Source organism: Etheostoma cragini, chromosome 14, assembly GCF_013103735.1.
Source record: "Etheostoma cragini isolate CJK2018 chromosome 14, CSU_Ecrag_1.0, whole genome shotgun sequence".
Taxonomy (NCBI): Eukaryota; Metazoa; Chordata; class Actinopteri; order Perciformes; family Percidae; genus Etheostoma; species Etheostoma cragini.
Window position 1 is genome coordinate 14,226,298 of NC_048420.1, and position 27,604 is coordinate 14,253,901.

At 40.7% G+C, this 27,604-nt stretch overlaps 1 protein-coding gene across 2 annotated transcripts in view; it reads left to right on the forward strand.

Annotated features, from left to right (window-relative positions):
* Positions 1-226: 226 nt before the first annotated feature.
* Positions 227-27,604, forward strand: part of pard6gb (par-6 family cell polarity regulator gamma b) — a 31,311-nt gene continuing 3,933 nt past the window's right edge. The window contains exons 1-2 of one of the 2 annotated variants that reach the window (XM_034892535.1): positions 227-581; positions 5,681-5,903. In XM_034892535.1, the coding sequence (XP_034748426.1) occupies positions 510-581; positions 5,681-5,903 (295 nt within the window). In that variant the 5' untranslated portion in view covers positions 227-509. Of the gene's footprint in view, positions 582-3,366; positions 3,387-5,680; positions 5,904-27,604 lie in introns of those variants that run through there. The other variant, XM_034892536.1, reaches the window with a different exon arrangement.

Here is a 27,604-nt window from a genome sequence, read left to right on the forward strand (position 1 = left end):
AGATAAACAATTTGTAGCCACATAATAGGCCACATTTATACAAATAACCTATAAGTTTATGTTAAATCTTCATGGTACATTGTATTTTTAACACGTGTCGTAATATGTAGAGAGCTATAATGGATTATTAATGGTAGTTTTGGCTACTACGAGGTCCTGGGTGAGGAAGCTTGGGATTACGAGCAGTGAGTGAAGGCCTCATGGGATCCCATTTTTTAGGAGAGCTGATGTCATTTCAAAACTTAACTCGCACTCCCAAACCAACGCTGTGAGAAGCTCACCTCCTATACTCCTATAAAGTCCTGTCGTATGTGTGGCGGAGCGCCTTAAGAACAAAACTCCAAGAGGTGAAATCTAATAAAGGAGACAACAACCTTCTCCACTAGAGCCGAAGCAGAAGGATTTAAGGGCAGAAACCCCGGGACCAGAGCCCCTCTTTCTGCGGGCAACGGCGGCTGAACTTTTTTTTTTTCTTCTGCTTTTTTTTTTTAACTGCAACCACATAAAAAATGAATCGGAGCTTTAATAAATCGCAACCTCTGCGGAATGCGGACAGTAACGCCGTGGAAGTAAAAAGCAAGGTGAGCGTTGAGTGTTTGTCATTTGTAAGCTCCGAATGGGGATTCGGGGAGAAAGTATAGAGTTCACATGGTCGTCCCGTGAACGGAGCTGGAGTTGGTCGTACAAACCGTGTGCAACTAACACCTTTTCTTGTCTTCTTACTTCCGAGCATGCAGATTGTGCTGATTTGGCTCTTTCCCTTCAGTCACGAAGCTGATGGGAAAAACAGTTTTTTGACATTGTTTCTTAACAATCACGCTTTAAGTAGGCTGTGTGTTACAATGACATGGTGTTATCTGTTAAATCGGATGTTTTGCAACATTAGTCGCTTTCACTGCTGGTTTCGTGCTACATAGTTTCAGCTATAGGCATTGTTTTGAATAGTTTGTGAGTTTAATAGCTGCATAAATTAAGTTAACCAGGAAGAAAATGATCACAGTTATCTCCCAATTCCAGGCGGATGTAATGGAGACCACCAATTTATTCAAAATGTGAGCATACATTACATTTTAAACCTGTTCTCTGTCAAATCTCATCAAACACATTGGAACTGCATCAGACGCCTTGGATATCTATTAAGTAAGAGTTTGTCTGCAGTCTTAAAAGTATTAGTTTTTAAGAGTTGGGTACACAACAGCTGTCTATAGAGCATGTGGGCAAAGTGAAATCCATTTCACATAAACACATGGCACTGTGTCCAGTCCTAACCATAAAGTGAACAAACAGTGAACTATTTGCCACCACAGCCTCTCAAGGACTTCTTGTAACCAACAATGTTCTTCAAATTCCATTAAAGTGACGACGATCTAGGGTGATATAGCATGCATATGTGTTTACACATGCCAGAACACATGTCAGTGTGTCAGCACATACTGTTGGTCTTTTCTGAAGGATGTGTTGCAGAGTCCCAGTTGACGTGCCAGATTGAGATGGACAAGAGGTGACACATTCTGCCCAGGAATATTTTCACTTTTTAGTTTTAGCTTCCCAGTTTCAGTGACCTTTTGGGAGGGATAAAGGATACACTGCTGGTAGGCGAAAGAAGGATGCTCACAACATCTTCGTGTTTGTTCCTAAGCGATAGGAATGGTCACTATGAGATTATTTGTGGGTGGAACTGATAAGCAAGAACCTGCATGACCAGAACGGGCAGGTTTAAAAGCGTCATCACAGCTGACTCACTGTCATACTACGTCACAAGTTTCCCCTTTTTAGGTTGTTTATAACTCCTCACTCTTATCTCGTCATTTTGTCCTACTTCCTCTGGTTTTGCTAGTTAGTTGACCTGACTATTCCAGATTGACAGCTCTGTGCATTTGCATATTTTAACAGGTTCTCCACTACTGTTTGGTACTTCTTTTGAATGTGTAAAAGCACCACTGCATTTAGTATTATGGTAGCATGTGAGATATTGAAAGGGGTTCATCTCAAGCAGTAACCAGAAATGCCAGTTGAAATTTTTCAAATGAATCGGTCGTTAATGAATAGTTTAGAAAATAGGACTTGACGGAAGGAACATTTTCAGCCAAGTTGATTAAAACTGTACATTTACAATTTCATAGAAGCAACCTTGAGAGAACAGGACTTCTTAACCCTTGCGTTGTCTTCCCATCAACCATGAAAAAAAACCATTATCGCTTTTTCTGACATTTTTGTCATTTTTTCAATGTTTTTTTTTAATGTTTTTGGTGTGTTTTTTTTCAAAGTTTTTTGATATTTTTAATGTTGACATTTTCAGCTTATTTTGTTGGCAAAAAAAAAAATTAACTGAAAACGGGTCAATTTGACCCAAGGACAACATGAGGGTTAAAAAGAGAGAAAAAAAAAAAAAAAAAAAAAAAAATCAACAGAAAATTTGACTTAGCATTTCCTACGACCTGGATGAGTGAGAATCTTCAGATGTAAGAGCTAAGTTAGTTTGATTACACAGCTCTTCTTACATGACTAGTTAATGTTAAAAGAAATAACCTCAAAATGTTTAAAAAATGCTAAAGAAAACTTTACCAAACAATAGTAGAAGTTTTCACTTTCAATAGATTGCCAAGGAGTGAAATTAGTGCGATTGTCTGCGTAGTTGGGTGTGGTGTATGTTGTAGGGCAGCAACTAACGATTATTTTCACTGTCAATCATATTTTTTTTGTATCTACTTTTAATCAATTAGTGTTGTGGTCTATAAAATGTCAGACAATGGTTCAAAATGTTGATCATTGTTTTCCAAAGCCTGAGATGACGTCCTCAAATGTCTTATGTTCGCAATTCAAGTTTGTCACAGAGGAGGGAAGACAACTAGAAAAGTCCAATTTTTACACAGCTGTAATCAGAGAATTTTTCAAACTTCTTGTTTAATTGAATCAAAACTGATGATCAAAATAGTAGACAATCATTTAATAGTTGACAACTGATCGATTAATCTAATCTTTGCAGCTCTGGTTCTCCCTGCTTAGCGTTGGGTTCTCTCAGTGACGATAAGCTTATGAGGGATAACACGGAGGTGTCTGGCTGTCTGTTGCGGAGCCTTGGCCGGGAGCTGGTTTCACTCACCTAAAGCTCTTATCAGTGACGGAGAAGCGAGTGCGAAGGGATGTTGGGGGTTGCGAGTGATTTTTTTTTTTTTTTTTTTTTTTTACCACCACTCCCTCTGTTCTTACTTTGAATCATCTGGATTTTCAAGTACTTTTTCAAGTATTTCAGGAATTCCATTGGCATATTTTCTGTTTGAGGCCTGATCCATTCCACAATGAGTTCTTTTCTTATTGATTCATTTATCTTCTAATGCCAAGAACCTGTAGGTGATGTCTCAGATGAGTTGTCTCTGACTGAGTAGGTAAGCACAAAGCCCGTGTTGACGAAAGACGGAAGTCTGTTATACTCCATTTTCTCCAGTGTGTCAGTTTAGTGTTTCTAGACGTGTTCCAACCTGTTGACATCACTTCGCCCTGATAGGCCAGGAGCAAGACAGGTGATGTCACATTTGTAGTGATTTATTCTTAGGTTTGGGTTTTGTGTTGATGCTGCATGATTAATCGTACCGTGTTCAGACTTGTTGGTACCAGAGGGCCAAGTACTTCTTGTGAAAACAAACTGTTCAGACAAGGGAACAATCAGATTAAAGAGCAGTGACAGAGCTCACTGGTATGTAGAAGTATAGATATTATTTGGTAGGTTAACTGTGACATGTGGACATTTTTACACTATAAATTACAGTTCAGTCATGTGAAGCTTTCCCGTTCCTAAATGTTAAGTACGCCTACCAAAGAGACTGAAAAACCTGTTTGTCAACATCTTGTGTCATCTTGTAATGTAGGTTGAGTTTTATAAGCTTGAATCCAAGTTACACGTTCAAAATTGTGGTTCACGTACTGTACGTGTGTACCTTCGATGCCTTTAGTGAATCTGGCAGCAAACCACACACCAGCCTGGCATCCCCTCTTGGCCTTTTTACACGCCTCCTCTTAAATTCACATGTCATCTTCTAATTACAGAGCTGGTTAATGTATCCCCCTGCTCTTCTTCTCTCCCTCCCTGTCAGTATACTTCTGCTTCTCTGTCAGCAGCCCCCCTTCCTTCGCTCCCTCTCTCCTCCGCTGTGAGCTGATGATTACAGTTACAACCAGCACCTTCGTCTACAAATTACCACTGTGATTCAGACACTAGTGCTACTGCAATTGTGTGTTGTTGTGGTTTGGGGAGCTTTTCTCCCTCTCTTGTATCACTGCTCTTCAAGTCCATTCTTGTCTTTGAGTCACATGATGACCCCACAGTGACCCTCAACTGCTCTCTCATTGGTGGTTTAATGACCTAGCCGGGAAAGCTGTACTAGCACAATTGTTCAAGTCTGTGCCCTTGTTGTGCGTAAGCGGTGGGTGGGAGACGGGGCGGCCAGGCCAGCCAGTGTCATTTATATATACTGAGACAGCTTAGTCATCCACCTGTATTGTTCTATTGTGCGGTAGCCCTCTTCCCTTTTTACTGCTGTTTTTTTGGTCAAAGTTGCATGTGATGTGCAACTGACAATTGTTTTTGTAATGATGTGATCTTGGCATGCAGTGTAACACAAAGCTGCAGAGTTGCCACCAGGATTGTTTTTAGCTGAGTTGGTTAGCCACCCCGTATCATGATCATCTCATCTTGTGTTCAGTTTAGTTTGTGGATGACGGCCTAAACACACTTGGTAAGGGAGTAGTACACATTTTGATAACATTTGCATATTCACTTTTTATTGGAAATCGTTAGAAGATAATTAGAAGATTGATAACACTCTCACGTCTGTAATCCAAATATGAAGCTACAGCTAGCAGACAGTTAGCATACAGACTGGAAACAGCATGGCTGTATCAAATGTATTTTAAAAAAAAGCCAAAGCGCATGAAATAATTAGTGTATAGATTGGAATTGGAAACAGGGGAAAAACGCTTGCTTGGATTGGGTTTTCTATGCATTACAAGGGGTATCTGTCTCCTTTAACTCTCTGCAAAAAAGCAAATAAACATGCTTTAAAAAATGTCAAACTGTAAATATATGGCACTTGCTGTGTGAAAAGTGCCCCTGCTCTTTTCCATTCTTAAGGTTAATGTGTCCTTTCATAAAACCGTGTGCATTCTTTTACAATGATAGAGGTGTTTTAGCCAAGGGGGCCCACCTTAGCTATAAAACACTGATTTTAAATGTCTTTCACATACAGAGACACTTGTTTTAAATTCATTTATTTAGGTACATGCTATTGAATGATGATGATTTGCCATGCTATCAATATTTCTGGCTGTATTTTCTGTAAACCTCAAACTTCCTATGGTAGAGTGAGCATATTATGTTAACATATTTAAAAAAAAATACTTAAAGTGATACTTTGGCTACATTTCAAACCAAAGGATTGCAGCTAATTCAGTTTGTATTGTGCTCAGAAACAGCTTCCCTGTGCCGTATTGTACGTAAGGTCATGACCACAACTGTGGCAGAGCTTAGCGGACTTCCACCTCGTTAGTTTTAGGTGTGCCAGTCAGATGGTTTAGATAAGTGCAGCATGAGGTCAGACATTCCGGTGTCCTCTTCCTGTTTGATTGTCTTGGTGACAGTCATTTTTTAATGTCCTCTCTCTTTTAATCTTCCTTTCATTTTCAGTATGGGGCAGAATTCCGCCGATTCTCGGTGGACCGGGTCAAGCCTGGCAAGTTTGAGGAGTTTTACAAGCTCATTCTGCACATTCACCGCATTGCCAATATGGAGGTGATGATTGGCTATGCTGACATCCATGGTGATCTGCTGCCAATCAACAACGACGACAACTTCTGCAAGGCGGTGTCAACAGCTCATCCACTGCTCAGGATCTTCATACAGAGACAAGGTAGGTTGTCTTAAAAGTCATTCTCGATAAGATGCTGTGGCTTCCTTTTGGTTCTTTCTTGTATTAATTCTACAACATAAATCAAGCAGCTCTGTCTCTTTCTCCAACATGTGAATCCTAAACATTGTCTCTTAAAACTGGTTGTAAGTTTATATTAAAATTGGATGGATATTAGTTTCAAATGTCCTCCAACTGGTAAACCTACGAAACAATCATCTAATACAATAACTGCATCTTGGGCTGCAATTATTGGGTTGAGTCAAATCAAGATACCCCACAGAATTTTTCCTCCTCCAATTATGCCTCTCTTCCCGCTATGGGAACCCTAAGGCCTTTTTGTTTACTTCATGCAAGGCTTTCGGTGTGTATCTGTATGTGTGTTTTTTGTGTTTCCTGCCCTCTTATTGGCTGGATCTGTCTCAGTCTGTGTCTGTTTGCCTGGCTAAGTATTCTGTCTTATCCAGAGGAAGGGCTCACAGGCAGATGAAAACAAACACACACACACACACACACACACACACACACACACACACACACACACACAGGCTGGTGCCTTGACAGCCCCATAGAAATCAGGTCATTGAGCAAAGCCTGTATCCCGGCATACCAGACATTATTGGGAGACAAAAGATCTGCATGAAAAGAGAGACTCATTACTGAGCTCCCTCCGTGTGCATGTGTGTATGTGTGTATAAAGACAACACCACGGTACCCGGAATGGGAACCAGTCCTAGTCTCTCTCCCTCTCCATCTCTCCTTCTCATTGATCCCAAATCTGGAGTGGCCTTGACTGCCTGCCAGCCAACTAGTGTGCATACAAATGAATCTTATCACCATTCACATCTATTCAAACCCTCAATCCATCCCGGAATGTTCCTCGCTCGGTTGTGTAATGAACATGCACCCTCCAGGGTATTGTTTTAATTATTGTCCACTGGTTCAAATACAAAAGAGATCCACCGCGCTGTGAATTATCTTCCAGCAAGAAATAGGGATTGAACCTTCAAGAGGCCCCGCCAGACTCCTCTATTGTGTTATTCGCTGTCTACAGCGCTCATATGGCCGCAGCTGAACATACTCATTGTACACCGGCTGATAACACATGAGCCAAATATGTCAAATGTATACATAAAAGTTGGGATTTTAATGTTTTTATGATGGGGTAAGTAAGACCACATGCCTTTACACTCTCTCTTCCACACTTACTTTAGGTAACATGCAGGGTTTCCCCAAGACATTTAGCAGAGGTGGTCTCGTGATTATGAGTACACAAGGGCCTCAAAAGGTAGCCACAGACCCTACACTTTTGCTTTGAGATGTCACCATTTAAAGGCTCTGACACACCAACCCAATTATTGGCCATCGGACAGTCTGACGAGGTCGGTGACTCGACTCTGTTCGGCGTGTTCCGTGCCGTCGTCAGTCGGAGGAGCCATCGGCATCCATTTTGGCCGATTTTACTTGTTGCAGTCAGACTCAATGACCAATCTGATTGGTGGAGTGCTTCCCTTGACTAGCGAATCAGTGTTTCTTCCACAAGAAAAACCCAGAGAGCTGACAACGGCAGTATCTTCTAATGACTAGCCATCGTATTTTCTTCTGCTCAGCGAGTAATGACAACAACAATCCTTCTTGACTACTATAAACACACACTGATAAAACCAATGACTGACAACAGCGGGCTCTGTGTTTACTAGGTCTAGAGAGATGTTCCGTCATTTCCGGTTTTCATTTTTTGGCCGATAATACAGATCGGCGTTGCCTGCAGTCATGGACACTCATTGCGTCTTATGCACATGCAGAATGTCTATTCAAGTCAGTGTTACTTTGGTGTGTTTAGAGGCACTTTTGAGAGACGGGAGCCGATTGATCAGTCCGACTGCCGATGGTTGGCCGTCGGGTTGGTGTGTCAGAGCCTTTAAACATGGAGCAGAGGTGTCCCTGTTTTATGAGATGGATTGTGTCCAGGCAATCTTTCGCTTTTGTCACATACCTTTTTTGTCCCAGTTTCCCTTTCTGACACTCTTTGGAATACCGAATTCAAAAATGCCATAAAGCACCAGAGGGAGTGACCCTTGTTGAAGGGGCCTATGTAGTGTTGTGGTGTAGACACAATGCTGACATGGTGATGTGGTTTAGGGGAATGTGCCTTGTTGATGCTGCAGCAGTCTGAGCATCTTAAGCCTCACTGCAGTGCATTGTCAGTCACCAGACAAAGAGGTTTGTGTTTTACCTCATGTTTCGGAAGAGCTGTCCTGCCCCAGTATGAGACATACACAAGAAAGCATGTGTTTGATAATGACTGAATCAGTCAGTACCAGCCTGGTTAGTACAGGTCACTAGTGGTGTCACTGTGGATCATCTCCGTCTCAGTCAGCAGACCACCCTAGATGAAAGAACTTTACACACATATCAAGACACTGTGACTCAATCCTCAGTCACAGAAGGGACCTTTTGTGTAGTAACTTAAACTGGACTGGTCTTTTACAATCATAGTAGTACAATCATAGAGTGTTAAAAGAAAAAATCACTTTTAGTTGGTCTGCTCCCCTGATAGCTTACCCCACAAAGTTTAGATGTTGCTGTATATTTTCATTGAAAGGTCATCGTGCAGTAAATTTTTATAATGTGTAAAACATCGATTTTTTATATTTTAAACAAGCTGCCACATTGAAAAGGATGTTAAAAAAAAGTTCATGGATACATTGTACAATAAGGGCTTCTAAAGGCTTTCCGAAGTTACATATGAAACACAATGAGATGGGAGAAGAAATGGGGAAAATAAAAGGGAAAACTAGGGAGTTTGAATAAGGGAAAAAAGCACTGAAAACTAATGTATAATACCTTATTAGATCTTTGTATTAATTTTCTAAGTCTGTTAGACTCCCCTTCACTCAAACATAAAAAAAGAGGCGTGTGTGCGTGCACTTTTGTCCATGTAACAATAGATATTATAACAGGTGTTGGTCTCTTTTATCTACCTGACACCCTGCTTCTGGGCTTAGATCGCCATTGTTGGTAAGATCACTTGAGCACGTGCAGCAGTTATTGATACAGCAATAATCCAGCTGATGATACCGGTAATTCCTCTGACGAACGATGGCAGCTTGTTTAATGATGCCGTAACCTACAGAACAGTGGCTTACACTTTGTGGTTTGTTTCCAACAATACACAACACCCTTTTTTTAAATCTGCAGCTGGAGCAGTAATTTCTTTTTTTTTATTACAGAGTACTGTTTGCTGCCACATAGCAAGTAAGGGTGCAACGGGTCAAATAACTCACTGCACAAAAAATGGGGTATTTAAATGATTTAACAGTTAATAGTAACTTTTACCAATAATGACTTTAAATGCAACAAGAGGTTTATTAGTTTAAACGAAACTCAAACTTTATTCTTGTCGGTTGTTTTTCCGACAACAACAGTGACAAAGTGCTGTGTCTATTAGCTCATAGCTTTAGCAACAGACTGTTGTACGTCCCGTTGTCGGAATGCTCTGCAGTGAAATACAAACACACTTTTACACTGTTTAGCAGTCAGCATTTGAACCGTGTTTAATACAGCTAGTAGTAACGGTAGGCCAATATCAACGTTACCTGCTGCCAAGTGTAACGTTAGTGGTAACGTAAGTGGTAAAATGAGGCACCAAAATCCGCTTTGCTATTCGGTCCGGTAGACACCGGGCACTGGTGCCATATTAGCACCAGATTTTAACTTGTGCCATTCACATGAACAGAAAATTTCCACACTATATTATTATTATGGTTAAACTTTGCAATTGATTGTCAGCAATGCAGCACTGCCGTAGGTGCATTGAGCTGTAACATTTTTCAATATGTGTATATTTCACTTTAGCGGAGGGCACACTCTATTAGAACCTGGACTTGGATTTGTCCCACTACTCCCAGTAATAATAAAATGCAGATCAAATCCAGTTCAATGTTACATTACTTCTGCATTTTCTACTGTTTTTATTGTACTGTTAGTTGATGTGAGGAGCCAACAATGTAAAAACATGTAGTGAAAAATATCCGTTTTGAGACAGGGTGTGGGAGGGTAGTCGCTTCAGAGAGTTTTCTACTGGGACGCACAATCAAGGGAGAGGTGGGGGAGGGGTGAGCAAGTGATGGGAAGAAATGGGACGCATGAAAAGATATGTGTGCAAAGAGGAGTAAGTAAACCAGCTCTGTATGTGGAGGGGGACTTCTTGTCCAGTCAAATGTGTGGGTGTGTCATTATAGTTGTTCAGTCATCTGTGGTCAACTGCTGATTGATGTTAAATTGGGGTCGCATGCGCACTTCCGCATTGGAAAGTTACTTTCTACATGTTCGTACAGAGGAAGAAAATTGGATGTTCTACTTCCAGTACCCTCTGATTGATGAGCTTTAAGTTTCCTGTTCCTGTTTATTTTTTTTAATGCATTTGGTTGGTCCAACTGTGCCATGTGGAATTTACTCAGCTAGGCAGTCTGACATTTTGTCAAAGGTTTATGGTACGTTTTATCTAGGGAAACTAATGGAAGTACTAACAGTTCATTCACATTTTGCCTCCTGTGCAAAATTATGCAAATTAGGGTGCAGATAAAAGTGAAGAAACACTGGCTACACAGTTATTTTAGACAGAGATAACTCGGCCACTGGGCTCATACATTTTCACAGTCTCTTTTACAATTAAAAGATTAAATACAAGTACGTAAATGATACCTGTAACTACTGAAAATGCAGAATATCTATTCCCACAAATCTATCTGTGGAGTTAAGTATGACCTGTGAACGAAAGTTGGTAATGTGCTAAAAAGCTTTGGAGCTGGCAAAGTTTGACACCATCAAGCAGGCGTTGGTTCATAGCTACTAATTTCCCACACTACAGTAATTTAGTAATCTTGATGATAGTCTTTTATGATGCACAGTGGAGGACAAGTGGGGTTTAAATAACGATGCATGTATTAAAGTCAATTAGAATTTTACCTGTAATTACACTAATGGTCAACAAAAAAGGATCTTGATCCAAGCAAAACGCAGGCCTATTTTTGAAAGCTCAATTTTGGGGGTGGGGAAATGGAGTTGTTTTTGTAGACATTGCCAGTGGGCTGCACACAGACTAAACTTTCAACAAAGAGAAAGGACCCCTGTTTGGCTAAGAACTAAAAGTTTAAATAAATAGAGCAGACAAGGTAGGCCAAGGTCGAGTCTGCGCGACTTCATATCTAGCATGCTGAGCACCGGGGTTTATAGCTCTAGCAACCCGACTGCTCTCCACACTTGTGAAAACTACAAGGCCACACATCAACATCAGCCAAACTAAAGAGAGATGTGGCACCACTGCACAAATACAAACTCCAGAATAAAACAGCAGATACGCCAGTTAAAGCTGACATCCAGACCAGTGCTGTTACTCAAGAAATTGGACCCAACAGTTGGTTTGAGATCAAATAAATGCTAGCGTTATTGTATTTCTACGGCTGACCGTGACTGTCTGCACTTTGCTGACTCTCCAAATATGGCTCTCATGCTTTTTGTGTGTTGTTGACAGAACAAAGTTTGGCAGGCTGTGAATAGAAAGGTGTAATTTACACAAAAACTATAAAGGGAGTACAAGAGGAAAATGTTATGCAGCATGTTGAAATTGCTTGAGCAAAAAAGTTCATTATATGTTTCAGTGAATGAGTCATCACCCTGAAAAGTTGTCTCTGTTCATTGGAAAAAAGGTGACTTGACTTTTTTATTTCTAGTAAGAAAAAACCATGCAGAACATTTAAATGATTACTTTATTTGAATCCAGAAATAAGGTTTTGAAATTCATCAGACGAATCCAGATTAAGAAAAAACTACTTTTTTTTTCTTTCTTTTTTTAACATTTTGGCTTGTCATGTGTATACGCAGTTGTTAGCACTATAGATAGGGATGATGGGCAAAGGCTTGATGACTGTAACTAGCCCTGATCTTTCTAACTATGGAGTCTCACTGACTATGTGCAGGAGCTCTAATCAACAATCAGCCACACACTTTTCTTTTTTCCGCAGTTTTTTTGTGATTGGGATCATTTTATTAATTGGGCCTGGATTTGATAACATCTATACAAAAACTGGATTGGTTGCTTTACGACCGGATATCTGATCTGCCTAATACTGTTAACATTGGTGCCGATATCGATCCAGTCTATTAGATTGTGCATCCATAATTCTTATTATATATTTATTACGTTGCGTAAACTTTTTTTCACTGTCCTACAATTACATAAAAGTTATTTATATGGTTTTCTGTTTAAATCCACAAAGCAATACTGTTACTTATACTGTACATTTTAGCGCCCCAGTCTCTGTTGTGTTCCTCTGTGTGCTGACTGCAGGACTCTGTCAGCACATCTGGCCACTCTGACATCATGGCCAAAGGGCTTCTGAGAGCACGTGGAGGGGGGGGGGGGGGGGGGGGGGGGGGGGGTGGTACGTACGTACGTTTTGTGCGGCAGATGTGTCAACATGCCAGTGCTCAGTCATGGTAGCTGTAGGTTAAATCTTTGACCCAACAACAGTTTTCCTTTGACAAATGATAGAGCTACCTCAGTAATTAGCATTGGCTCTTTATCCCAACAGACTTCACAGAGTTGATTTAGTCCTCGGACACTGGATTAGAATAGATCTCTTGATTAGTATAGATGATTCAGGGTTTACTTATGCCAATGTGCAGCTTTTTCTATTTTGTCCACTTTGCTAATTTGCATTTTGTATGATGTCCAGGGGATCATACACTTGCATGCCAGCCACCCAATCAAATACTAGACAAAAAGCATTCTTTTCCTTATTTCAGAAGATCTATTTTTGTCTTGTAACGGCCTTATTGCATTGCCTCTGTTTGCTTTTGTGACTGCCCTAACAGACCATCAGTCATTAAGCATGAGTTTGAGTAGGGTCTGTTGTGCTGGTGCTGCCACTAACTCTAGTCTTTGTGCTTGGTACCAGAAAGCCGCCTCAGGCTACGCAACGAAAGTAGCTGGCTGAGTGAACGTGATCGCTATGAAACAACATTCCCTATGCACTGCCTACTGCTTCTTGAAGGAAAAGAAGACTGCAGCTGTCACTTATAGCTCATCTCTCTGTTTTTCCTCTCTCGTGCTTTTGTTTTCTTTGTTACATCTCCACCCTGCTATGCACTCTCTTTGCCACAGTGGTGAAAGTGTGCAATTCCTGTCAGATAGGACGCCAAAAAAACAACGCAACTCGTCTGGCTGATCATTTTGGTCTACACTCAAAAAGGCTGTTTTAGGTAGCTGCTTAGACCGATGCTTTTTCCTAGTTGAGCTCAGGCTTGACTCAATTGTCAAGGGCGAAGGGGGAGAAAGCCATGGCAGACAGTGGGGAGTCAATCTGACAGTAAAAGAGACAGACAGACAGGCAGGGAGTAGAAAGGAGGGAGGGAGGACTGGGCAGGTTGAGTCCACCTCCACCCTGCGGTCTGGCTGTTATCCTCTCATGCAATCTGAGCCAACAGAAATCAGGAATTTTTGGGAGAAGAGGGGAAGCCCGTGCAGACAGAGGTGGCACAAGCACATTTTATGTATGGTATGGGACAAAAAGCCTTTTATTAGAGCGTTGTGTAAGCTTTACACTGATACTTTGATGACCCACTTTGGTCACATTCAGAGGGCAGCAGCATGGGAAAATGCACCACCTTGAAAACGACTCATCTCGGACAAGTGAGGTGTCCGAGGGCTCGTCAGAAATCGTTCCCGCTTTCAGTGCCTCTCTGCGCCATACCAAATAAATCCCTGTCTCTACTGGGAAAGTTTTTTACTGCCGTAAAACCTTTTTAAGGTAGTGTGTGTGGGCTTCTCAATAAAACCAGTGTGTGGCCTTTTCTCTGCATGTCTTCAGACAATGCCAGCCACAGTTAAAGTGTGATGAAGATGCCTGGTGCCTGCCAGGAGCAGGACAGAGAAGCAACAGCCATGTCCGATGGGGAGCTGCCTCTCTTTGTGCCTCTGACTGTGAATCCACTGCAGACCAGCATGGATGATGCTTTAAATCACGTCCTCTGGCACACTAAGGGACAAACACAAATCCACACCAATACTGAACATACTCTCTGTCCCATAAAATATAATTTGTGCTTGTTTGTTGAGTCATGCACACATGATAACTTTCTTTTGAATTGCACATTTTCATGTGCAACACAAATCCCAGCTCAAACACATGTTCAGCCCTTCTCTCTGTTGTTTAGGCGTGGGAGGGGAGGTCCTGTGTTTTAATTAAACTTGTAAGGGCTGTTGTGTTTGGCAGAACTATATTAGTGTTTGTGTTTCCTAAGTCCCTGCTTTCATTTTGGTTTACGACCCCACTTTGAACTGCGTCCTTGCTCCCCCACAATGAAGTTTCCAGACATTGTGGGACAGGAGTGTCTGTGTTGGGGAACTCCTACAATCATCTGTTTGTCACGTTTTGAGAATTTAATGGATTTATTTTCATATGTTGACCATTCCAGAGTCAAAAATGTTCCATTTTGGTTGTTCATGGTCATGAATTGTTGGAAACAATAGTTGAGTATGCAGAAAATGCATCGTTCTAACAAAACCGCTTAATGTTTGACGTGCAAATTTGCTGAAGGATGTGGTTGATTTGCCAGTCTTCGTATTTGTAAAAAATGAACTATACACACAGCTGCTCTCAATTCAGGAATGCTATCGCACCTCGACAGACTTTCTGTTATGACTCCACTGATTCTCAGAAACTCAGTGGCTCAGTTGAAAATGACCTGATTCTGTGTCTAAATAAGCGAGATACAGGCTTTGGAAATTGAACACTGGATGTAATGAATACAGCCAGTCCTTCAGGGACAAACAAACAACTTCCTAAGTCGCCTCCACCATCAGGCCACTCCTCAGCGGCATGAACCTTCAAAGAGAGAAAAAAAAAGCTTGAAGTACTTCCGTGCCTTATTTTTCTCCCTTGGTGTATGGCTTGAAAGTGGAATGAGATCCTGTGACATGTGTGACGGAATTTCCAACTGTGTGTGAGTTTTTGTCCTTTGTTTATGATGTTGTCGTTTGTATGTTGTCATAAGCATAAGGGACGGGTTTGGTGATTTCCCCTTTCATAATAATGTAATTTTAACACATCGGTGTACTTTATGTTAAAAGGTGTTCTTTGGATTTTTACATAAGTTTCTTGTAGTTTATACAATTTAATTCTGGGACGATGTACTTTAAAAACAAAACAAACTAACAAGGGAAAAAAACAGTATTTAGTTTCTTGGCAACTCAATATAATATTGCACAACTTGATATTGCGATATTGAGTCAATATATCTTGCACCCCTATTGCTTAGCTAAGCTTGCCATTTCTTGGCCTTAGCTTCATATTTAGCACACAGGCGTAAGAGTGGTATCAATCTTTCATCTAGCTCTCACCAAGAAAGCAAATTTCTCCTAAAATGTTGCACTTTTACTTTAAAAACATTCAAATATCCTCCAACAATTCTTTAACTTTTTTCTCATGGTGGTACATTTAATTATTTTCCCAGATAAATGACAGAATGTTTTGCCCATCTAACCTCAACTTTAACATTACTTTTTTCTGTCCTACCCTTTTAGATCAATTATCTTCGAAATCCTTTTGCATCAAGAAACCAAATGTAGAAGAAGCAGAGAAACCAGTTTAATCCTCATATGATCACCCTAATATTATTAGTATTTTAATGTTCACAGAAATATATGTCTGCTCATATTGGAGTGGTTGAACCTAATTCTGGGAAATACAGGGTGATAACAGAATCATTAACTTTGCATAACAGTTGAGGGTTTAACAAACACATTTAATCAGAAAGTATCTCCTGTAATGCATTAAACATCACAGGTAAACCATAAATAGAAATGTAAAGATGGATTTCCCCTTAAACAGGACAGAGACAATATTGAGACTGGTCAAATAAAAGTATGCAGTGGAAAATTCCCAGTCCAAGTATAGAACCAAGCTATGAGCAAAGTGAAGGAAGAGGGGGGAGATGTGGGGTTAGAGAGAGCCAGGGATATGGATGCTGGGTGGATGTTAGTGGGTTTTTGAGGGAGGAGTTGCTGGTTTTGTTGCTGGGCTCGATAGTTCCTCCTTAATTACAGCTCTGCTGGAGGACAAGGCCAGGCATGCTCTGTGTGTAGCACTGGAAAACTCGCATACAAATGTAATGAACACAAATGCAAGCTTGAGCAGAAGTTGCGCCCTTTTGAGGAAATCCTTGTTCATCTTGCATTATCAAAGCATGGTTTGCTTAAAAAGAGTGTGATTGTCATTGACGCACATATCATATTGGGTTTTCTGTAATCATTAACACATTTCTCACCATATTTGATATTGTTTTGTTCCTGGAATACAGTTTGGGCCTAATTCACAGTTTTTTTTTAAATGGAAGTTACGCTTTAAGGATCATTAAAAAAACTTTCATTTAAATCCTTCTAATCTGATTATCAAAGAACTACTGCACATCTACAACATATCTCTTTGGCCTAAGCAAACTGAGCCATGATAAGTGCAAGGTAGCTAGCACAACGTCAACCTAGCATTGCCTCTGCAAAGGGTTATTTTTGGAGTCTGTAATTACAAAGGGTTAGCGGTGTGTTGGCTATTGCGTCTGGCTTATGCCGACTGTTGGTAGCTTGTCTATGGTTTAGATAGTAACCAAGTAAATATCAGCCCCACTTACTTTGTAATTACAGCAAGGATTTCAACTTGCCACTTGCTTTGAAATGAGTCGTGTGTGTGTGTGTGTGTGTGTGTGTGTGTGTGTGTGTGTGTGTGTGTGTGTGTGTGTGTGTGTGTGTGTGTGTGTGTGTGTGTGTGTGTGTGTGTGTGTGTGTGTGTGTGTGTGTGTGTGTGTGTGTGTGTGTGTGTGTGTGTGTGTGTGTGTGTGTGTGTGTGTGTGTGTGTGTGTGTGTGTGTGTACGTACGTGATATTCTAGAAGTCCTGTAAATTGTAAACACACACACACCTTTCGCGTCCCTTAAAGTCAATCAGATGTGCTCATACTCGTGGCATGTGATGGGATTTCCCCATTTTGATGATCCTGGTTAGAAGTTCAGTCCGTGAAGCAAAAAAACATCCCAAACTAGATCCACTCACCATGAAAGCCTGTGCATAACTGGGCGGTATGGGCTGTGTACAAGTCCATTGTATGAACTTGTCATTTGGCCTGCGTGGACAATGTGTCTGTCTGAGATCTGTCTCGAATCAAAGGCAATGTGTGCACAAGGTACAAGTTTGTAACATTCACTAACATGATTACATGCAGTGCTGCACGTTCACACTGAACAGACAATCATGCCTTCAGTGCAAAAAAAAAAAGTATGTTTATGTGTTAAATTCCATCTATGCTGCATTGTGTTTTTTCTCTAGAAATAGTCTGATCCAGTCTGCTAAGAGGGAGTTGGCTGTTTCTTTAGGTTTGTTTACTCCTCTGGTATCCCCTTGTGGCCAAGCCACACTGACTAAACAAGAAGCCATTTTATTGTTGTTTTCTAAAGGAAGGAAATTAGGCTGTATTTAAGAGTTTGAGCTTGTGCATTATGGTGTGCGTGTGCGCGCGTGTGTTTGTGTGTGCGCGTGTGTTCGCGTGTTTGCGCGCTGAGTATAGCCATATATAGGTCATGAGTCTAAAACAATGACACAAGCTGTCGTGCCCCCTCACCAATCCAGCAATTGTTTAGCCATAACATAGGAGTGATTTGGTTGGCTAGAATGGAGTCAGAAGTATCTATGATTGGCTATCACATATCACCAGAGTTAACAGTAGCCATTGCAAAGCTCATTTAACAACCAAGCAAAGCTTTTTTTCTTTGAGCCCATTTTGGATGAATGCATCATTGGTGCACTCAGCATGAAAACATCATACTACAAAAAACTGTCATAAACTAAGATTTAAGCTAAAGCCTGGGTCTTCTATAACATTTGCCATCTTATGAGCCCCCGAACTGACTCTCAGATGTCTGGCAGCAATGGGCCGACACACCGTGTGACGATACTGCTCCCTCTACCATCAACCCTGCCCCCTACTAGAGACATGTGGGCCACGAGTTGGTGGTTGAATCAGGCCAACTCAGCATTTCAGGATTGGAGAGGAAGGAAAAGAATGGAGGAGGGGAGGAATGAGCCCTGACTTTTGTCCTGATATGAATTGTGTCCCAGAGACTCGCCGAAACAATGGACACTGACAGCTCATGTAGAAATACTCTCACAGACGGTTTTTCACATGGTGTTTGTAAAAGAAGAGAGAGTAGTGATTTTGCTGCTGAGACTAGATGGGATAAACAACAAATGGAGTCGGTGGAGCGAAACAACATGGAGCAGGAAGAACCAAGGATATGTGTCACCACACACAGGAAGAGTTCTTTAATGCTGTTTTTTGTGTAAGGGAGGTTGTTGGTGTTTCAGGTGCAAGGGAGAGTGGGACTGAGGCCTGTTCAAGCTTGCAGAAGGATTTAACCAATCGCACCCGGGGAACAAGGGCCCCCTCACCTGGAGGCCAGGAAGGGGCTCTTCAGTGACCCATGTTCATGACTGAATAGAGGTCAATAACGGTGCTCACGTTAATGGCAGAGTTCACCACATACTGGAGGAAGTCTCATGCTGAATCCCCTTCAAATAATTAACAATGTCTGGATCAATAACTAAAGTAGACAAGAAGCCTATTTCAGCCAATACTATCTAAATGATCTCATTCAGCTTTGGAGACAACATTTTCTCTGGCTGCTTATAAATCGAGTTGCAGCATGATTAATTCTCTTGCCCCACAGTGTGAATGAGATAAATGTCTCCAGAGGCATTTTCATAACAGGATCCCTTTTCCTTTGTGGGTTGATGTAAGTCCTTCTCAGTAATGCGTCTTCTGTGAGACAGACCGTCTCGACCTTTCTCAGTCTCTCTGTTTTCCCGTAAGTCAGCAGTTTACTACAAATAAAAATTGTCTGCAAGGCTTTATGATGCAATGTCACTCTTTCCACCTGTTTACAAAAGGATTTTTTTTTTTCTCAATATTTAAGTCTTCATGTGTTTTTACTTGCTTGGTTGTACAATTTCCTTACCTGCCTGCTTGAATGTCCTCCGGCATTTCCTGGTCTGTCTGCAGTATGTGTGTTTGTGACAGTGAGAGAGCCAGACGGAACCTAATCCTCCTAGTCTGCTTGTTGTTTGTCATCTGCGTCTGATAAAAGATTATAAAGTGACTTAAACTCAGATCCGTGCTAAACGGTGGAGGAGAATGGTGGTGTGGTGAGGTGGGGAACTAGGACAGCAGTAGAGGTCTTCCTGAATTCACTTGTGAATTTGAGGAGTTTAGATCCAACCTAGGTCCAAATTATACCAAGTGGGGTCAGGTTGGGTCTCATTTTACTACATTTCGGAGCCGTAAAGACCTCTAGACAGTAGTATGGACAGATGGCTGAGTGACAAAAAACAGACACACATATCAGAAAGCTTAAAAAGTGAATCTGTATCTTTGTTTTGTTTGTTACTAATAGTAATGGTAACAGTAACTAATAGTAAAGTAAAAAAAAACTACATTATTTAGATGTGTATTTCTTATGTATGCAGATGATTTGGTCATCTTTAGCCCATATAGTGCTGGTCTCCAACAGCTTCTAAGGGGGTGCACGGAGTATGGTGTTGATTTTGATGTAAAATACAATGCTAAAAAGAGTAAGATTATGGTTATCAGAAGTAGAGAAGACAGACAGGCAACCTTCCCTGACTTCTATCTGTCTGGCACTGTACTTAAGGTGTTCACTGAGATTACATATTTGGGCCATATTATTGCAAATGACCTTTCTGATGATAAGGATATCTATAGGCAGCGTCGGAAGCTGTATGCTCAAGCGAACATGCTGGGTCGTAAGTTTATCATGTGCTCTGTACCTGTGAAAATCTCACTTTTTAGAGCGTATTGTACACCTTTGTATACGGCCTACTTGTGGTGTCGTTACAAGCAAGGCGGCAGTAGAAAACTCACAGTGGCTTATAACGACAGCATGAGGCTGCTGCTGAATGCCCCAAGAAACTCCAGTGCTAGCCATATGTTTGTCAACGTTGGGGGAACCTACCTGCTCTGCTGTTTTACGTAACCTGATATATAGGTTTATGTGTAGGGTATCTGAGTCAGAAAATGACATAATCGCTGTTTTGGCTAACCCTGTACGTAGTTCTGTCAGATTCTCCTCCAGATTGTGGAGCCATTGGCGGACATGTCTGTATACTAGACACTGAACAGTGTGGAAGGCTTTATTTATTTATTTATTTATTTTGTTGTGTTTGTATATGTTCTTATTTTGATATGGATCCCCCTGGGTCTGAAATAAAGGTTTATATATATATATATACTTGGCTTCTAAATATTGAACCTTCTCATGTTGGCTAAAAACACGCCCGAGATATGTTTTCCAAGCCTCAGTGGTTTAGTTCAATTTGGTTGGTTTATACAGTGTAGTAAATGTTTAAATGAACCTACTCCTCCACAGCAACAAGTGCATTTCCAGCTGTTTCTCCCAGTGTGGCCATTTTTTATGCCAATTCACTAAAGCTGTTTAAAAAACACAAGATCATTTCAACACAACTACAAATCTGATGGAGTGCAAATCTTTTCAACCCGGGATGTCACACTTTATCTGATGGTCAAAGAGGCTGAAGGCTGCTAAGATTGTGTTTGTGATTGTTAGTGTGCGAGAGGAATTGAATTGCGGGCTGTATTTAGGTGAAGATGAATATAGAAAAAAAAGATTGGATATTAGGAAGTTGTACTTTGTGTCGTATTTTAAAGTCATTCGGTTGCCTGTGTTATCCTTAAGTCTGTCCTGATTTCACACACACACAAACACACACACACACTTAATTACTCATGTGGACTCTCTCACAAACAGAAGGCCAAACAGGTGGCAGCAACACAAGTCCAAGCCTGCTACTGTGACTTATGTCACCGGAGCTCTGCCAGGATCTATTTCCCTGATCCTTCTTTTGCCAAAATGCATGTAAAACACATAATCTGTCCACCGCTTAGGTTATCAGTCTATCCTTTCTTTAGAAAAAGTCAGAGATTTCCATTAACTTTGGAATTCTTGGACTTTTTACTTCAAGTATAGACTGAGCTGACATGTATTTATATCTTCACATGGGCTAGTAAGCAGCAAAGCCACAGCCCAGGTACCTGTGGGCCAGATGGCAGTGGAGACATGGTGAAGCTTAAATTAACAGCATGTTTTTGCTTGGTTTGAAACATGTATATGATCAACAACGAGGCAGCTGTATTAAAACTAGAAGCAGAAGTTGGTTTTATATGAGAGAGAGAGAGAGAGAGAGAGATCCCCCCCCCCAAGAGCACTTTTTCCTCTGAAGGGGGAACACTTGATGGAGTGATTGTCCTAGTGGAATGCAAGACCTGTCTACTCCATCGCTCTCCTCTTCCTCCTTCTTTGATGTTCCTCCCTCCCCCGCACACACACAAACGCAGGTTAATCTCCTTAAGTATGCACTCTCTCACTCCCTTCTCTTAAAATACCTTTCTCTCGGTCTTAACCTCTGTTCCCCTTGCGATTTGGCCAAATGTTTGGGTGTGTGATGGGGGTGGGTGATACCTGCTGCGAATCTTAAACCTGTGACACCCTCCCCAACCCACCCACCCAACCAAACAGGCCGAGTCAGAACGGAGCGAACAAGGCAGCTCCATTTAACGTGTCCCAGATGTGCAGCCCGGCCCCTGTGTGCAGCGGGAACTGCTAATGAACTGAGTGCAGAGAGTGAAGGAATCGAGGCAGTGCGTGCAAAATGCTACCCAGCACATGTATGCATGCAAACGTTTTAGAGCCCTGTCTTGTTTTGTCAGAAGGAAAACTCCTGTTTTACCTTTTTTCTTGATGACTGTTTTCACCAGACTCGTACCTGATTGTTGTTCGTTTTTTGTAATCGCAGGGTCTCTATTTTGATTTGTTTTTTGTTTTTTTTTGTTTTTTGGGAAACATGAAGCAATACAGTGAGTGTGTGTGTACACTCAGATGATTGTGGTTCTTCAAAGTCTCTTTATAAGTTGGGACAGTCTAGACTCTTTTTTTTTTTTTTTTCTATCTCTTTGTGGAACAAGCACGTTAAAGTAGAAATAGCAATGTTTGTTCTCTCCCATATGCAGTAGTGAAAGAGGTATTCAGATCCATTACTTAGGTAAAAGTAATAAGTGTTGTATTTTGTGTTATTTGATTATTATTGATGCATTAACCTGTTTGTTTAAGTTCAAGCGTATGATACCTATTTTAATAATATAGAAAAGTTTAATAAATACCAATGCTTAACATTATATAAACTTTTTTTTTTTTTTTATGTTAACTTGTACTTTGTATGGTAGCCATTGTAGGTAAATAGAAGTATGGATATAGTATATAAAGAAATATGCAAGTAAAGCACAAGTACCTCAAACTTGTATAAAATTACCGTACAGTAAGTGAGTAAATGTACTTGGTTACGTTCCATCTCGGCCTGTATAAAATGTCTTCCATGCACCCAGCATAACACAGCATGCAAAAGATCACAGAAACTTCCAGTAAGTTTCTACCCAAACATTCAGTGCAGCTGTCGATTTAAAACCACGTATGTTTTATAAGCTTCTCCAAATTTCCACCCGGCCTTGCCTCAACTACCCATGAAAGAATGCAAAATATGTTTGCATGTTTAAAGTTAAGTTTTTCTTTATTCTGTCTGGATTCTTTTTCCATGTTAGGGTTAGCTGAACGTCTTGGCAGTGGTCAGCTCCTAAACACACAGACGTCCGGCTGTGTCCAGTAAGGGAAGACGGGACGCATCCAAGAATACTGATTGTTTTGGTTCATTCCTCACATTTATATGTGTACGTCCAATTGGAAGGGGCTCCATGGGTACTGTGTACTTTGCATTGACAAAGATGAAAACTTGACCTGGCAAACCCAAAGGTAGAGTCAAAATCCCCGTTTTAGTATTTGCTTTCGCTTATTTACATGGGAGAGGAATCCAGCTCATTTTGCCGTATTTGGATGTGTTGCATGACACCACTGGCGAGTCATGAAAACCAGATATTTCTGAGCCCACGCTATGAGGAGAAGGCAATAAAAAAGCACTCCGCATTTCATTCAATCAGGTCTTTTCTAATGCAAACAGGACAAAAAATGCAAATGTGGCTAAGGGGCAAAATGTTTCAGTGGGCACATACCCTTACTGTACTGCATTGTATTGGGCTGTCTCCTTTTGGCTGTGCTCTGTCACGTGCTGTTTAATCTCGTTTTACTTTTATGCCGTATCCTGGTGGTTTTGAAAGTGAGGAGCTTCCAAATGTGTGTGTGCGTGTCTTGTCTGTGGGGCCTAGGAATGAAGCTCACTGCCACAGCATCTTTAGTGGTTATGGTGTCTCCTGTCACTAAGCACTTTGTCACGCTTGGCTGAAAGAAAAAAAAAACATGATGAGGGGCTGAGGGGTTGTTGGGGTGCAGGAATGTCATTTGCATAGATGGGACTGTAGCTGGATATGCTGTAGACAGAGCAACATGCTGTGTGTCATGGATTGCAGTGTTAGCATACGAAAGTGAACGAATTGATATATCGTGGCTGTGAAAATAAGGAATTGTTGGACATTTTGTGAAATGCACTGTCGTATTTTTGCCGAGACTTGGATGACAAGATTGCTATCACTCTCATGTTGGTCTCTCATGTAAATATTAAGCTACAGCCAGCAGGCAGTTAGCTCAGCACACAGACTGTTACAGGGATAAACGGCTAACTTGACTCTGTCCATAGGTACAAAAATGTGCCTACCAGCCTAAAACTCAAAACTTAACTCACCAGATCCCTTTTTTTAATCCGTACGGAAGCAACGTTCATCAGAAAAATTTGGAGATGCATTGTTTTCTTTGCACAGTAACAATATCTGTGCTCAAGTCTAGCATGTAGCATATTCATGCATGCTTCATATACTATATCTAAATATCCCGCTGCAATTCAGTCTTGATTACATGTTATAGTGTTTTTGTAAAGAAGCCTAACGCAGGATTGTGTAAGTTCCTCAGCTGGGCTGCTTGTGTCTGGGTCATACCACTGTGTCAAAATATCCTTACCAGGGGGTCACACCCCTGAGGCACCACCGCTAAAGCTGTTAGCAGTGTGTTGACGTTGTTGCTGTTACCCCACGTCTCGAATGCACATAACAACAAGGCTCTTCACTGATGAAGTTATGTTTTAAACTGAGCAATAATAAAAGGTCAATCTTCTTATAAACAATATAGTTATTGAATGGTAGCTAAACAAACTATTGATAATAGCAGTTTCTATTTATAAAGAAGGTGCACATTTTTTTGCCTACCAAGCACAAAGATTTCCATTCACACAGTTTAACATGTTAATGTGCCATTACATGCAGGCACTGTGCATTTACACATGCTAGTACTGTACAAACAATGATGAAAAATGATTATAAATTCTGGCTTTGGTTTTAGCACACATGTACTAAAAGTACTTTAACATAGCGTGCCAACTTTCACAAAGCCCTGTGTGAAATATCACACATGAGGCCTGCCACAAACACCTCTTCAAACATTATTAGTCTAAACTTCTGCTTAGTGGTTGTTGTGACTCTGAGGGGAACCAGAAAAGTTGTGGCTGTGCTGTTTTCATATTCACTTATGTCAAGTTTTCACATCAATGCCTACATAGTAGCATGCACAAATATGCATGCAATACAGATTCCTTGTTGATTAATTTCCTCATACCAGTTGGTGTTACTCCCATTGCATCACACATTACATCTCCAAATCATAATAAGGATTTAAAACGGACCTTTTAAAATAGAAGTGTGTTTTTCTTTTGGTTCATTCCCAGCGTCTCTTCTGTCTCCGTTTACAGTTTTGTTGAGTCAGTAGTGAATGTAAGAAGACCTGCCAGGAACAAGTGTGCACAGAGGCCCTAATGGTTGATCATAAAACTCTATGGATTCCTGTCTTTTATGGGAGATGGTGGAAAAGCAGTAGGACTTTAAAGGGCCTTCTCCTCACAGCTTTGGTTAACTAGAGGTGGGCTTCAGTGGAACAAAGACTATTTTTCTTCTTTTTCCAAAAACAGCATGAGGCATTCAATGGCAGCTGAGAGCCAGATGCAAACTAGGTAGCTGGCTTCTAATTGGTCTGTGTTTTTCCACCCCAATGCTATACCGTGGAAAAGTATTAATTTAAATTCATTCAGTACCGAGTACGGCTGTGAAAAAGCTTAGCAAAATGCCAGTGATCGATCGCATGACTTAAAATCTTGAAATAGCCAATAGCCCACGCCTGTCAAGTTATTCAGTTCGGAGATATCCCCAACTACATTTACCACCACATTCCTCCAGACACACACACACACACACACACACACACACACAAATGCTGGGTCACTGCAAGGTTAAACAGCACCTCAGATCAAAGCCCATTAGAAAAGCTTGGTGTTTTAATTAGCTGTTACTCAACATTACCACAATCAGTGGTCACGATCAGTATGGAATATAAAATCCTAATTTAGGTGATCCCCAGTCTAAGAACATAAACTTTCGTTTGTTCTACACTTTAGGTCAGGGAATTCCAAAAGTACAGCTAATAGCGAGGTTACATGTTGACAGGGATAGGAAACATTTATTCACTTTAACAACATTTAACATCTGCGGTAAAGAGTATCAGTAAGAGTAATTTGACGGCTTTGACACAGCTGGGTGGATCAAGATAGAAAGGTAAGAAATGGACAGTGGGATTTTTCACATGGTCATGCTTTCCAGCAGTGAAAACCTTTGCTCGGTCATGCAGTACTGACATAAAGTAATCATGAAAAGGTGTTCAACTTCGCGATACTGGAGCAAAAAAAAAAAAAAAATCACATGACTTCAACATAATGCTCTCTGCAGATATGTGCGGCTGTGTGCATGAGTCTGCGCGTGTGTGTGTGTGTGTGTGTGTGTGTGTGACAACTGGTAGTTCATCCTGATATAATTACTACTTTATGAGATTGTGCTTTTTTTCATAAGTCTCGATCTGGAATTTAAAGAGCGGAGTCCTTTTCTGGCATTATCCTAGACTACAATCCCATATAGTCAAAACTACGCAGTACAGCAGTAGAAGCACATGCAAGTTTACAATAAAACTATGATATAATTTCTGCTATAGTCTGTTTCACGGTCGCAGCAAACATGATGTTTAACTTTACAAAGGAAAAACCCATTTCAGTTTGATGAATACACTGGTCCTGAATATAATACCCAACCCTGCAGACAGACCTAGACAGACAGGGTTTGCTGCCACAGTCTGGTTCTAAGACTCAACATCTTAATTGGTTTGGCATCTCCAAATACTGCACTCCAACGATGCTCGGGTGGTTTTACTTAACCAGGGGAATTTGCTTTAGCTGTAGCTGTGTGTCGAAATGAGTATTTACTTTATTGGCCAGGTCTGCTTATGCATACAAGGCATTTGACTCAAGTTTACAGTAGCTTGGGATTGAAGGCATAGTGCACTTAAAGGCTGCAACTAACAATAATTTGTATCATCTATTGATCTAGACGCATTCCTTGATTAATTGAGTCATCTTTTTGGTGAAAAATGCTAATACAATTTTTCCAGAGCCCAAAGTGAAAAGAGATTCAATTTGTTGTGATTAAAGGAAAAGCAACACATTCTCACATTTGACAGGCTGGAACCATTTTCATTCAAATGGCTTCATTATTGATCGAAAAATGGCTAATTGACTAATTCTCTGTTGATGGACTTTTATGGGCCATTCATCCCAGCTCTGGTGGAGTTTATGTGTAGTATTTCTGCTCTCCAGAAACATTAAATTACTTGAGTATGAGTTTTAAGCTTTCACAAAAATGTTGTTGCACTATTTATAGATATTTTACACTGTTTTTATACCTTGATTTTATGATCTTACCTGTAGCACTTTGAGATTTGTTTAAATATAAAGCGCATTACAAATAAAATTCATTATTATTATTGAGGGTTTGCTGAATGTGACAGTTTCAACCCAGTGTACCTGCTTCACCTGTTTGTGTTTTTGTTGTTTTTAACACCTTCTTACTTGTACATACATGGCTCGCATTCAAATACTTGCACAAACTATGTGACATTTCTGGATGGTTGGTGATTATCTAGATATGTACATTAAGTATGATACGTGTGTGTGTGTGTGTTACGCTTCCCTTTTGAGTTGCTGGTCTTACTTTTAGAAAGAGAAATGGAGAAATGTATATTTTGATTTCTTATTGTTAGTCACTATACTGAACAATAAAGGACATTAGTGAGATAGAATTTAGTGTCCCAAACCCAGATTTAACCCCTGCTCAGCGTAATTTCAATCTTCCATCTTTACCTATTGCACAGGAAATATCAAACACAACCCATGTATTTGTTTCTGTAGGTTTCTTTAAACAAATTAAATCAACATGGGCTTCTTATGGGATTTTGCAGAAAAGCTGTATGATATTACAAATAGAAAGCCTAGTTATAGTTGTACACATAGGATTTCTTACTGAAAGATTATCTGTCCTACTAAATACACTGGTGAAGGTGTGTGCTATGTGGCTTCAGATGGAGGTGAGGGTAGTGAAGGAATATACAGTGTTACACCGTATAATGTAATCAGACTCTGCAGCAATCCCTTCCAACAGGGTTCCCATCATGGACATTTGCACTTGTGGCAGA